This window comes from Elephantulus edwardii, unplaced genomic scaffold, assembly GCF_000299155.1.
Source record: "Elephantulus edwardii isolate Elephantulus edwardi_28Jun2011 unplaced genomic scaffold, EleEdw1.0 scaffold00018, whole genome shotgun sequence".
In the NCBI taxonomy this organism is placed as follows: Eukaryota; Metazoa; Chordata; class Mammalia; order Macroscelidea; family Macroscelididae; genus Elephantulus; species Elephantulus edwardii.
The window spans coordinates 20,566,914-20,581,512 of NW_006399768.1; the positions used below are offsets into that span (position 1 = coordinate 20,566,914).

At 37.8% G+C, this 14,599-nt stretch overlaps 1 protein-coding gene across 1 annotated transcript in view; it reads left to right on the forward strand.

Moving 5' to 3' along the window:
• TENM3 (teneurin transmembrane protein 3) overlaps positions 1–14,599 on the forward strand; it is a 674,684-nt gene that overhangs the window by 594,394 nt on the left and 65,691 nt on the right. The window contains exons 18-21 of the mRNA XM_006882227.1: positions 1,415–1,664; positions 11,339–11,571; positions 12,560–12,714; positions 13,494–14,368. Of these exons, the coding sequence (XP_006882289.1) occupies positions 1,415–1,664; positions 11,339–11,571; positions 12,560–12,714; positions 13,494–14,368 (1,513 nt within the window). The remainder of the gene's footprint in view (positions 1–1,414; positions 1,665–11,338; positions 11,572–12,559; positions 12,715–13,493; positions 14,369–14,599) is intronic.

The following is a 14,599-nucleotide window of genomic DNA, read 5'->3' on the forward strand; positions in this document are numbered from 1 at the left end:
ATCTGTTTCAGTGTGCATAGCTGTAAAGGGAACATAATTTTTCTGATCATTTTCTTTACCTTAAAATTATTCCCAAACCTAAAAAAAAAAAAATTAACTTTCTCAGATTTCCTATTTATATTTTCATAGGGTTGATGGTCTTCACAGTGTATCTGCTAGGAAGCATAATCATTGGTTCTAAGGCCTGCTTTGAAACAGAGAGCATTCAATAAATATCATATGAGCAGCTTTAAAGTCAGAGCAGCAGGTGGTTTATCCAGATAATAACACACTGAGAAGCACTGTGAAATATACATGGAAAATAACAGCTGACTATCCTGTCTGCCCTAGACTTAAACAGAGTCATTGATCTATATATAGAGTAATGGTAAAATGAATAAAACCAGAACCTCAACTTGAATTTCTAATCGTGTGAACATTTAATATTCATTAGGGTTTTTTTTTTCTGTAGTGTCATTGAGAACCATACAAGGAGCAGCCTGGAGTGGCATTTTTGTCTTTATTTAATTATTGGCACTTTTATGCCTCAAAATAGAATTTTAAATTGCCCTTCCACAACTATTAGGTTTCAAATTTTTAATAACTATGTGTATATTCATACAAATGGCAATGTAAGCAAACAGAATAGTCCTTGGTAGCAAGTTGTTGTTCCTTAGAATCAGTGCCTCCTCATAGTGACCCCACATTGAGTAGAAGGGACCCTGCCTAATCCTGGACCATCCTCACAATAGCAACTTTGGAGCCTCAGAAGTTTAGTATCTTTTTGGTTTTTTGTTTGTTTCTCTAAAATATTTTTAATTTTTTCAATCAGTGATAAACTCACAAGGAAGAGATTAATATTTCTGATACACATTTTTATTAATTGAATTACTATCTAATGTTTTCTTTATTGTTTAAGAAATAGAAAAATTTGTTATTCCCTAAAGAGCATCATGTAGCTTGTGGTTTTCAGACATGGCTGCCTACTAAGATCACCTGGAGATTTTTTCCAAAAATCTGCATGCCAAGACTATACCCCAGACTAATGAAATGAGAATCTCTCGGGGTGGGAACCAGGCATCAGTACTTTTTTAGAGTGCCCCAGGGGGTTCCAGTGTGTGCTAACTTTGAGAGTTATTGATGTTGTGATTTGGGATTTTCATTTTTCTTCTTAGTTCTTTATTCCCTCTATTGAATGTTTAGTTAAATCCACACTAGACAGCACTTAATATACTTTATAATACCTTATTTACTTTATCCTATTATACTTTACACTGGGTAACTGAATAGAGTTGTTCCCAACTTCAAGAACTTTACGTAAAAGTTTTCCCAGTCCAAACCTAAAAGGCACTGAACTGTAGCTGGATCTATAGTGAACATGTTGACTGAATTTTTTTTTATCATGAGAAAAACAAATGTGTTTTATTTCTTCTAGGTATTCTATACAAGGGAAATGGGGAAAACCAGTTCATCTCCCAGCAGCCTCCAGTGGTCAGCAGTATCATGGGCAATGGACGAAGGCGCAGTATCTCATGCCCAAGTTGCAATGGTCAAGCAGATGGTAATAAATTGTTGGCTCCAGTTGCATTAGCTTGTGGGATTGACGGCAGTCTGTATGTTGGGGATTTCAACTACGTCCGACGGATATTCCCTTCTGGAAATGTAACAAGCGTTTTAGAACTGAGGTATGTCTCTCCTTAATTTGAGATTCTTAAACCTGTAACAGAGGTTGTACATTTAAGCCTTTATACCTTGAAACAGAATTCATTTTAATAAATTGACCTTCCACAACAGTTTTGTTATGCTTGAAATGTTTAATAGCTGCTTGCTTAAGTAGCCTAAGCATGCCTTTTTAAACAAAAGTTGAATCTAATGCACTAATTTATTTGCTAAAACATACCTTCCTAATGTTTTAATATCTCCCTAGAAAGAAGTTAAGTTCTTCAAGGTTAGAGAACTAAAGCATGTGTGTGTGTGTGTATGTGTGTAAAATGTGTACCCTAATGTATAAAAGAATATCAGTATATAAATTCACTGATTCTATGAATTGTTTGTACCTTAGAAGGCTGAAACTACAATTTTTAAATCCCTTTAAGCTTTCTTTAGAGTAGTCCTTTAGTATTGGTTGATAAGGCATAAAACATTTCCTTGTGATATCAGAACATAGTAGTAAAAGATATAAGGCTTCTTACTCCTTTTAGTTAAAGTATTGAATCTTCAAGTTGAGTTAAACCATTAGCTGTAATGCCAATAGTAAAAGATAACACCCTGTTGTCATTGCTTTGTTCATTTAAGTGCAGTTATCAAAATCATCCTATTTTGGAAGTTATTGGTCACCCGTGGCCTACAAAATTTGTTTCCTGTGCTATTTCAGATTCAGTTAGCAATTTTCCTTGCAAAATATAAAATCACAGTATTATTCTATTTTAGAAGGCTCATCTAACTGTGTGTTCTTTTTTTACCTTTCTATCTGCTTCCACCAAGAAATAAAGATTTTAGACATAGGTAAGCACCTTGCTTAAAGGTTACTATATGTTTTCAAGTGTCCTTTTTTACATCTCAGTGTGACTACCTGATGTTGTTTTCTAATACTGTTTCATCGTGAGAAAAGAAATTCAGTATCACAGAACACATATGGAATTAGATTTGCTTAATTAGGCAATTATTATGTAATATATTGCAAATTGTATTACACAGTACAATTTGGATAATATTTTCAAGTTGGTTTAGAAAATAAATTTTGTCACCATAAAACATACAACAACAAAAAAGATTGCTGTGCTTCAGTTATTGATTCATATGATCTAAACCATATTTACAAAACAAATTTAAAGCATTGCAGTGGAGTTTAAAGGGGCCTGCATAGTTTGACTGATAGCCAGGGCAGAATCTTGTTTTGTTGTGGCCAGAAGCATATTAAATTTCAAAGACTCTGCTTAATGTAAGGAATCTAAAAATCTTTTACTTTGGAAAATTAAACAGAAAAAAAAAACACCCAACTTGTGAGCATAATGCCAGGGCCCCTTCCTGGGACTGGAAGGAATTCGTGCGAATGAGGAGCCTATAGCTTAAGCTTTATTGGCCTTCATGGTATAGTCCTCTCGGCCTTTAGTTTCCTTCCAAAGTTGAGAGAATCACTACAGTTTAGCTTTAAGAAATATTTTTATTGGCAGCAATGTGGATAAAAATACACTCTTCAAAACTCAGGATGAATATAGTTGAAGTAAACACATAGCCTCTAACTTTTTTCATACTCTTATTTACTCTCTACATGTAGCTGGAGAAGCTTGTAAGAACCCTTCTGTCTGTAAAACTCTACTCCAGACAACAATAAATAAAGATGCACCTCAGAATAAATACTTTTAAAATTAAATTTCAGAAAACCCCTGGCATATTTGGCATAATAGATCTAATTTGGGCATTAAAATATCTAATTAAATTCGATTGATAATTTTTAAATACTTTATTTGAGGTCCTTCCTTTCTAAATAAACCCACAAAATCCATTTAAACTGCTGTGTCAAGATTGACAATGAAGAAAATAAAAACCAACGTTGTATGGAAAGGTGTGCAAGCTTATTGCATATCAACGTGACCAGGCCTGGTCCCATGACCTTTTTTCCTGAAATCGCCTATTGATCTTGTTCTATCAGCTGAAAATTCAGACACATGCTAAGATTAACATTCCATTTCTCCCGCCTCCTGAGCATGTGAAGTTCTGTTATTAGAAACCACAGCAGAATATCAAAATGTTTCTGGCCTTGCTTTCTTGGTAACTGTGAAGAAAAGACGAAAGACAAACAGGTGTACACCAGCTCAATGTGAAAATGCTGGAAGCAGTACAGAAAAAAGCGATCAAAGCAGCTACCGTTTAACAAGCTGGCCCATTACATGCCAGGCGTGGTGCCAGATATTTTATGTGTTATCTCAGATCCGCACAACAGTCCTTCAAGGTTACAGACGAAGCTCAAGGAGGTTACATGCCTTTCCCAAGGCACATCTCTAAGGAATCGGGAGCAGAGATTTCAATCACCCGAACTTGTATTCTTTCTCCTGCACCACTTGGCCCATTTTTTATATTTCCTACAACACATAGCCATTTTTCTATGTCCTACACATTCTGGAAGCAGGAGTGGCATCCCTTTCCTAAACACCATGCCTCTGGAAACTCTGTGAACTTTGAGAGTTATCGAAAGGCTTCAGGTCTTTTGTTCATAGGGTCTCTATGAGTTGTGTTCGACTCGACAGCAATCAACAACAACAACTCATGTGACTAAGTTTCTATGAAGACTCGCTGGGAATGAAAAATTACAGACTCATCTCACAGCCATTTAACAGAAATTAGAGCTATAATCATGTTCTCTAGGAACAAAATCTATGAGGTTAGAGCTACGTCATTATTAACAGTACTTGAGTGTGTAAGCTCTCATATGCGCTAATGTTGGTGTTTGGGGGCAAAATGCATTGCAGTCGCTGTCTCATGGTCTTGCTTAGTCTCTCACCTCTATACATTGTAGTGATTAAATATTGACTCCCAAATTCCCTTCAGTTGCCATACATGTAAATGCATTCTTTGGTTTCTATATTGATATCCATCTTTAGAAAACCAATCAGTATTGACTGATTACCTACCATGTGCTTGCACCTTGTCAAACAGTAGTATAAGACAAGGGTTCTGCTTTTAAAAAGGGAACGAAGGTATATCTGTAAGGTATACTTGTGACAAATAGTATTATCAGTAACATTCTGTGATACTTACTGGTATCTATGGCTTAGACTGAGAGTCACTGCAGAGGAAGAGATTACTGGGAGACAGGAGAATGAGAAGGAAGACATTTCTAGAAGGACTGTTATTTGATTTAGAGCTGAAAATGAAATCTGCTTAAGCATAACAGCAAAAAGCAAAGAGGACAGTAAAAAAAAGGAAGATAAAGTTGTAGGAGTCTGGGAAAGAAATGAGCAGGAATTGTTCTAAGAATAATGAAAAGAGCAGAGGCTGGTACGAATGAGGGATTCTGATAAAAAGGTAGGTGAGTGATTGTTTAGGATTCAAGAATATCATTCTGGTCTTTAGGATAACAGAGTTAGTGAAGAGCCGTTTTCTATGATCTTGAACCGATAGTGGTCTCCTCAACATGATGTTTTAGGAAGATTAATGTCATTTCAATGTTCAGAATGACTTCAGGATCAATTAGAAAGCTGTTGCCCTAAAACTGGCATACCAAAAATAGGGAAAAACAATCAGCCAGTAAAATAAAGGAAGACAGAAGGGATAGACAGCCGACTGGTGATGAGAAAAATTAAGATATCTTGGTTTTGAGCCTCAGTAAGCCAACAAATGATGCCATTGATAACAATGTCAATTCCATTTGCTTAGTAACAGAATTAATCAAAGTTGACTTAGCAAAGCCAACATATTCAGTTCATTGGAGCTTCTTTATTTAGCTTTTCTCTTTTTTTTAATTTAGCTTTTCTTAAAAATAAAATTCTTTTCAGATGCATGTTCTTCGTTAACTGCCTAGCTCATCTTGCTTTTACAGTTTAATGGTATCTTGCATAACTGTCTCCTTAGTCTCACTTTCCTGGCTGGCATAGAAGTTGTGAGAGGTTTAGGAATAACTGATAGGAAGAAAAATAACAATAAAAGTAGAAGAAAGTCTATAAAGATGACTAGTGTTGGTAGTCATTAATGACTAAAGAAAGCATAAAAATATATATACACGGCTCCTAGCCCTTGTACCCTAGAATTCATTAATCTAGGCTAGTGGGGAAATTTAAAAATTGAATAACAAAATAAATGTATAAAAAAAAAAAAACACAACCCTAGTCTTGCTATTTTAAAAAGTAGGTAGTATTCTTTTGTACCAACTTAATGAATATAGCCAGGATATTATGTAAAAGTCCTTAGCTATCCTTGAATGAAGAGATGACTGCTACTAAATCAGCTTATTAAAGATTCCACATAAATAGAAGCTTCTAAAGTGCTTAAAAATGTGTTCCTCTTAGATATGCTAAACATATCCTCCTATGATGTTTATATTATTAGTTTGCTAACAAACCCCTTTTATAGATTGTGAATTTTAGCTCATCCCTGTTCCAATTCTTAAAAATTCCAAAAGAAAGGAACGTAAATTAATTAACTAATACCAGCCAAGGGGCATTGAAACATGTAGGATTAAAAATCAACTTTGTGAATTTTATATTACCAATTAAAGGATCAAAGAAAGTGTCAATCATAGGTCTATGAATTTGAATCCAATTACATTTAGATACGAAATTGTAAAAACTTGATTCAGCACTCTGTGTTGACTTAGTATTTAAAAATTAAGCAGGCACGGAAATGCTACATACCAGACCTCTGCTTGCAAAAATCTAAACAGTCTTGGTTACCAGAAAATAGACCGTTTTACTTTTATGCATAAATATAATTTGCTATGCTTCTTCAGGCTTTTCTTATTCCAAAGGCTATGGCACACTTTCCAACTAAAAAGATAAAAGTGCTAATAATGTCTGTTCTGTGGCTTGTTCTTTGCAAAGATTTCTCTAGTTGAAGAGGTTGAGTTATGACAAACTAAATGAGCAAATCAAGCCCTCATTTCACCACTGGCGCTGTATCTAATTGAATATGGCTGTAGAGAAGATAGCCTGATAATTGTGATCATCGAGGCAGTTCGGCATGACTTGAAGACTCAAGGTGCAAGGCACTCGGGCTTCTTAACTTCATCACAGCGTCTTTGGTCTTGATGCTGTTAATCAAAATCTGTTATTTTAAACTTCTCTGAAATATAAGAAACTGACTAGCAGTCCCTCAGCGGGGGAGGTTGTGTTCCTGCCACTGAACTGAGGCTTTGCACAACCTCGTACACCAGCTGCCAGCTGCAGACTGCTTTCCATCACAGTAGCGTCACATTCTCACACTACATAGATGACAGCTCTCAGGACCCCTGTGGCATAGTGGCGTGAGTGTGTGGCTTGACCCAACCAAAAGTTCGGCAGTTTGAACCTACCAAGTGCGCCACAGACAATAGATGTGGCAGCCTACTTCTATAAATTGGAAGCAGGAGTGGCATCCACTTCCTAAACCGCATGCCTCTGGAAACTCTATGAACTTTGATAAATTATGATAGTTATAGAAAGGCTTCAGGCCTTTTGCTCATAGGGTCGCTATGAGTCGTGCTCGACTCGAAGGAAATCAACAACAGCTCCTATAAAGGTCTACAGCCTGGGAAATCCTGTGGAGAGTTCCTCTCTGTCCTACAGTGTTGCGTGCAATGGGGCAGAATCGATTCGGCAGCAGTGGGGTTCTGTCTAAAAACTCATCACTGAGTTGTACTAACACACCAGCCTCTTTTAGTGATTTGGCTTTTCAGAGAGTTGGAAAGCACATTCTTTCAGAAAACTTTCCATGCTTAAATTAGGTGTCCTTGAATCTCAACCTGCTCGCTTACATGATTCAGGGCTTCTCTGCCACCAATCTGTCAACTGAAAATTTCTACACTGAATTTTTTTTAGTGCTTTAATACTGATCCCTCTTTTCATTTAAAAGAAGCTGGGATTTAAGACTAGCTCTAATTTACCATGTAAGGCTGTACTGCAGGGAATGTATCCAGTTCTCATTTCCTGCCACTCTGTAGGGAATAGTTCCAGAGACTAATTCTCTTCTCTGGGGCCACATATTTCTCTGCATTTGTTCTTCCAGACATTGGAGTTCAGAGCTTTTGTTTGGTGAATGTTTTAAAACTATTGACTTACAGTGCTAGAGTTAGACATTCCTGTGTCTTCAAGGAAGGAGACAGGAAATAAGCAAATAGAAGTACCAGTTTGGATATTCTGTCATTCCAAGCCCACTAGGAAAAAAGTTTATGCCAATAAATGCAAAGCTTATGTCTTGAATGGCCATTGGTTTTGCACAAAGAAAATGCATATCCCATAACTAAAGAATTTATCGTTACTACTCATAAAGCCATCTCAGAATGGGTTCCTTTTTTTCCCCAAAGGAGAGGCATGATGAAACATTGTGCATGATTCAATTATGTTTATTATTCTGGATGGTTTTAGATCTGTGTTGTTTAATGGTTTAAACTGTTGCACGGCAAGATAAGAGAAACAGATGTGATTCTAACAAGTTTAGCTAAATGCTTTCTCCTAAAAGCATTCTCAGAAAGTACATGTCAGACTCAACTACTTACCTCTTGTTGCCCTCAAATTGGAACCAAGTCATAACTGACCCTCTGGTTTCCGAGGCACAGGAGGAGAAGTTGCCTACCTTTTTCCTCTGCAGTGTGGCCTTTGGGTTAGCAGTGCAACTACTTACTAGTAATTGTTGCACTCTGACACTGTGTAAAATGAAAAGGCAAAAGACACTGCAGTTTGGGGAGAGAGGGGCCAACGCATTTATTAATAACATCCACTTGCCTCGCTGCTGCTGAGTTAATACCAACTGAGGGCAACCAACATTTCATCGGATTTCTGAGATTGCGTGTCTTCTCGGGAGGAGATTGCCCAGCCTTTCTCCCGTGGAGCGGCTGGTGGGTTTGAACTTCTGAACTTTCAGTTAGTAGCCCAACACGATACCACCTGGGCTCCTTGCATTGAGAATAGCTAAGGCTGACTGAGTGGGTATTATGTGCTTGACAGTAATCCAAGCATCTTACATGTATCATTTTATGTCATCTTCACAAAATCTAGAAAGTCCATACAAAGACTCTGTGGTATAGATAAATTATGTCATTCACCCAAGATTACACACTGGTCAGTGATGAAACTAGTATTCAAAGGTGTCATGCTTATGGATATATACCTAATATGACTCTGTAATCAGCTATGAAGAACAGAAAGACCAACTCTGTCTACATCAGAGTGTTTAGAAAAGGAAAAAGAAAACTCTGTCAAATTCTCTTGACTGTTATCTTGATATGTAATTTTAACTTCTTTACAAAGAAATAAACAACCGCATTAAGGAATACAATATGTCTTTCTGCATTTTAAATTTCCACCCTCAACCCAGGAAAGTGATACAGTAACACTTAGGAGTGCAAGTTAATCATTTGCTATAACCCAATGGTTCTGAAATGTTTTTATTTCATAATGACTTGCATCTTTTATGACTTCTTTATATAGTTTTTCACCTTTTCACAGTTGCACATTCAAGGCCTTTTGCTTTAATCTGTCCCCTGTAGCCCCAAAAATTAGAGACTAAGAAAGGGAACCCCAAAACCGAGTGCACTTGTGTGTATCTAGTTTTGTATGTTCCAACATCTCATCCCATCAAACTCTTTGAAGCTCCAGAGACGACTTCTACAGGTCTGCTATCTCCTCCACCAATAACAGAAAAACTGGTAGAAAATATAACCTCCTGTTATAAAAAGAAAATAGTTTCTGAAGCAATAGAGAGAATCCACTAATTACTTGCAAGGCAGAACATTAAATAGTGAGAGTTGATTCCTTGGAGGCCAACTCGGACAAAAACTCATTACCATCAAGTCAGAACCAATTCATGGCTGACCCGCCAGCAGGCTGTAAATCTCATGGAAGGAGACTGCTCATCTGTGTCCCCCAGAGTCACTGGTGGCTTCAACCACCAGAAAAGTGCCACCTTGGGATTAGCTGCACAACTCCCTACAGCCTACTATGACACCATTATAAGAAAACACCTTCCTGTAGAGTTGGGTTTTATGCTACTTATCTTTTGTACATGCATAAAAAGTAAATGGAAAGCAGGCATATAGTTGTATGTTGTGGTGTACAGAGAGAAGAAATCATTGAGAATATACTTCAGTGAAACCATGTCATCCTAAGATGAATGGAACCAGGTCAATGCCTATCATTTGGCATCTTTTAGGCACACTAAGTCACTTTAACTCTTTTTATATCTTTTTTTATTATTTTTCAAAAAGCGATATTTGCACACAGCATAAAATCATATTCTTAAAACACTTGTTAAGTGCTGTCAAGTCGAGCACAACTCATAGTGACCCTATGGACAAAAGCCCTGAAGCCTATTCTATAACTATCATTCATAGAGTTTCCAGAGAATTTATCAGGGAATTAGCTTTTTAGTTCTAACTTAGTGCAAATGTGTCCACTCTTTGATAATTCTAGATTTATTGCTCTTGTAATTTTATACGGGTAATAATACATAAAATTACACTACTTTATAAAATGCACCAGTGGGCACTCTTAAGCTTCCACATGAGAAGCCCGTGTTGTGCTTCCTGTCAGTGCACCTCGTATGCACCACCTCCCATCTGTCAGAGCAGGCCTGTGTGTGGCTGTAACACTGAACAAATTTCAGGGGAGCTTACAGACTAAAACAGACTAGGAAGAAAGGCCTGGCAATACACCCCTCCAAAAAAATCAGCCACTAGATCTTCACTAACAGGCTGCTGTGAGTCAAGGCTAACTTGATGCCCCCTAGACAAAACAAGCTCTAGTGGCCTAGTGATTAGTAAGGAGTTGCAAAGGTATGCAGTTCAAATCTACCTGCTACTCAACAAAAGAGAGAGATGGGTATTCTCCTTCCACATGCTTAACTGCCTCTGAAAACCCACTGGAGGGTTAGCTGAGTCACTTCCAACTTGACAGTATTTAATAGCAGTAGAGCAGCAACAAGACATAAAACTGAGTAACTACATTCGTGAACAACTATCTCACCAAATTCAAAGAAAGATTAGAACTCAATTTACGAAAGTTAAAAATAACACTGGTAGGTTTAACATTCTGACTCATTGCACTAAGCCAACTGTGGCTGCCTCCCACCCATGAATGACCTGATTGTGTGTTTAACACTGGTGTTTAGGACAAACATTGTAACTGTTTCAAATAGCCTTTCTGGATTATGATAAAGCAGCCAAGATAGACCCCCAGGGCAGATATTCTATCTGATACCTATCTTGTACCAAGATGAAACAGACTAAATCCCAGTGATGAGGTCCCAGTGCAAAGAATGGAGAGTATGATAGAGGCACCTTTACCCTGGGATGAACTTTGTGTCTCCCACTCAAGGATACATTATTAATGGCCAGGAGCCAGAAGCTTTAGATAACTTGCTTCTTTATTTTAGGCCACAGGCATATTACCATATAAAAGTTAATTATCTTTAAAATGACTGTTAATAAATTGTTGAATCTTCAGAGTCAGGCAAAGGAAGGCAAGCAGTAGTAATATCAGAGATTGCTATCAGTGATCATACTCTTTCAAGTCATTATCAAGTATGCTGTTCATTTTGCAGTCTTTGATAATGGATTTCAGTTCATAATCAGTTTCTCATCATCTGTTTTATTTTGCTTTTAATTGTTCTCTGTGTGCTAGGAAGAACTCTCTTGTGACAATCACATATGATCCTTTTTTTTTTTTTACAGCAGCAACCCAGCTCATAGGTACTACCTTGCAACTGATCCAGTCACAGGAGACTTGTATGTTTCTGACACGAATACGCGCAGGATTTATCGCCCCAAGTCACTTACAGGGGCAAAAGATCTGACTAAAAATGCAGAAGTGGTTGCAGGGACGGGGGAGCAGTGCCTCCCGTTCGATGAGGCCAGATGTGGAGATGGAGGCAAGGCGGTAGAAGCCACACTTATGAGTCCCAAAGGTACCAGCAGTTATCTGTTTAAGGATTTCTTTTTATTAAAAAAAAAAGGGGGGGGTAGAAAATCCAGTTAATGCCTGATTGTGTTTAATGCTGAGTCTAAGGTTTTATCCTCAACTGTGTTCTGAAAAGCTGTTTCACATCTTAGTATTTTTAAAAGTCGTTTAGTGTTAGACTGCTAGAAGCCTAAGTTGATTTTACAGTAAATATTAGGTTCTTGGCTTTTTTTTTTTTTTCATCAGACTGTTCTACTTTTCAAAGAATAAAGGAACTACTATAATTCAAGTCACGTCCTGTTAAACTTCAAGGATGTATCCAAAATTCACTGTCCTGGAATTTCTTTGTTGTGAATGAATCCCAGGCTTCTTTAAAGCCATCACTAAGCAAGCCTGTTAGTCTTCACCCACTTTGGAGCTGCGGAACTTTTGTTTCTTTGCCATGAGAAAAATGCTTGCTGGGGGTGGGGGACAATTCTGAAGGTAACAGGGGTGACCATTCTCTGTGTTAAAAGTTCTCAGCTTTTTAGTCAGTCCAGACTGACTCCTTGCTCACATACAATGTTATTCATTACAAGGTGATTTAGTTTTGGGCTTGGGGAGTTTTTTCTCCCCATTGATTATTGTGTGAACAGTGACTAGAAACAACAGTTTTGTACTGAATTAGTGATGATAGTAAATATTCTAACAAGGTCAACAAAACACTAGTCTTGTCTTAGGTGTCTTTGTTAGAAAAACATTACTGTAAGTTCACTGTAGTGGAATTTGACCTACTTCTGTAATTCATACATGGTGTCACTGCCTGTACATGCTTCATACACTGGCTAGAGGTTCTTACATCTGTGTTACTTCTTTGTTACACTTTTATTTCTTTGTGATATAAATGCTGCATTGAGTCTCTGGCAGTGAATTGTTGGCTTTAACAATGCACCTGTCATTTAATCAAAATTGCTGTTTTCTTAAAAACTCCTAATACTTTTTTCTCTCTGTTAAAGGAATGGCTATTGATAAGAATGGATTAATCTACTTTGTTGATGGAACCATGATCAGGAAAGTGGATCAAAATGGAATCATATCAACCCTCCTGGGTTCTAATGATCTGACGTCAGCCAGACCTTTAACTTGTGATACAAGCATGCACATCAGCCAGGTAGTGAAAGTTTTAAGCTCAGATGTGTGTTTTTAATATAAGTGGTTGGATTTACTGGGTCTGTAGACTGTGGTTGCACCATATTAACTGCATATTTCATGTGTGGCTGTGTTTGTGATACAGTTGTTCCATTTAAATGTATTTCAGGAGCTAATAAAAGTTGTTTTCTTCTATAATTCTTGATGTGATTAATCCAGTGTGATACAGAACAAGTATCACTAAGCAGTGCCAAGCATTTGTGATAAAACATCAGTAGAGTAGCAGCATGCAGATCTTCCAAAAGGAACAAAACCGCTTAACTGTCTAATCCTGTGATTGCATGAGCTCCTTAAGTAGTAGTGAGAACTTACTACGATTGGCCCCACAGGCCTTATGTTTAGAATGTCTTCTGATTGAAAATATAACAGAGCATGAATATGTTCAGAACCTAGAAAGCACTGACATTTGGTGGTTATTACCAATATACGGATGCTAAACAGGAACATGTGCATTCATATCCCATTGATATCTATTAACTGCTTCGAGGTTCATTTGATAACTTGCCGTTTAGCTAGTATATCTTCTGCTGTGCTGTATTTTTAAACAAAATGTTATGTCCTATGTTTATCTCCACTCAAAACTTCAAAGTTCATTTTCCTGTGTGCCTTTTGAGGCCAAGGAACATTTTGAAACAAGTTTATCAAATTAAGGCTCATTTCCCTGAATGGTCTAATTGACTCTTCTGTCAAGTTAACTGCAGTGCAATAACTGACTAACCAGGCCATTTCTTTTTTATTAAGGTACGTCTGGAGTGGCCCACTGACCTAGCCATTAACCCTATGGATAACTCCATTTATGTCCTGGATAATAACGTAGTCTTACAGATCACTGAAAACCGTCAAGTCCGCATTGCTGCTGGACGGCCCATGCACTGTCAGGTTCCCGGCGTGGAATATTCCGTGGGGAAGCACGCGGTTCAGACAACGCTGGAATCAGCTGCTGCGATTGCTGTGTCCTACAGCGGGGTCCTGTACATCACCGAGACAGATGAAAAGAAAATTAACCGGATAAGGCAGGTCACAACAGATGGGGAAATCTCTTTAGTTGCTGGAATACCTTCAGAGTGTGACTGCAAAAATGATGCCAACTGTGACTGTTACCAGAGTGGAGATGGCTATGCCAAAGATGCCAAACTCAATGCCCCATCCTCCCTGGCTGCTTCTCCAGATGGCACGCTGTATATTGCAGACCTGGGGAATATTCGGATCCGGGCTGTGTCAAAGAATAAGCCTTTACTGAACTCCATGAACTTTTATGAAGTGGCTTCTCCAACTGATCAAGAACTCTATATCTTTGACATCAACGGCACTCACCAATATACTGTGAGCCTAGTTACTGGTGACTACCTGTACAATTTCAGCTACAGCAATGACAACGACATCACTGCGGTGACTGACAGTAATGGCAACACCCTCAGAATTCGACGGGACCCAAATCGCATGCCGGTGCGAGTGGTATCTCCAGACAACCAAGTGATATGGCTCACCATAGGCACAAACGGGTGTTTGAAGAGCATGACAGCTCAAGGACTAGAATTAGTTTTGTTTACTTATCATGGCAACAGTGGACTTTTAGCCACAAAAAGCGACGAAACTGGATGGACGACATTTTTTGAGTAAGTAGATCAACTTTCTACTCTGATTATTAAACTGTGGACCTAATAATATAATCTTAAGGTCAAGAAGGATTCCGGTTTTTTGGTGTCCATGACTGGTACAAATGTTTTAATCCTTCTTTATGCAAGAGAAGACAAAATTATGAGATTCAGAATTCCATTTAGGGCTTGGAAGGAGCCCATGCACGTGAGAAGACTTGAAACTTAAGTTTCATTCATTTCATAGTAAAT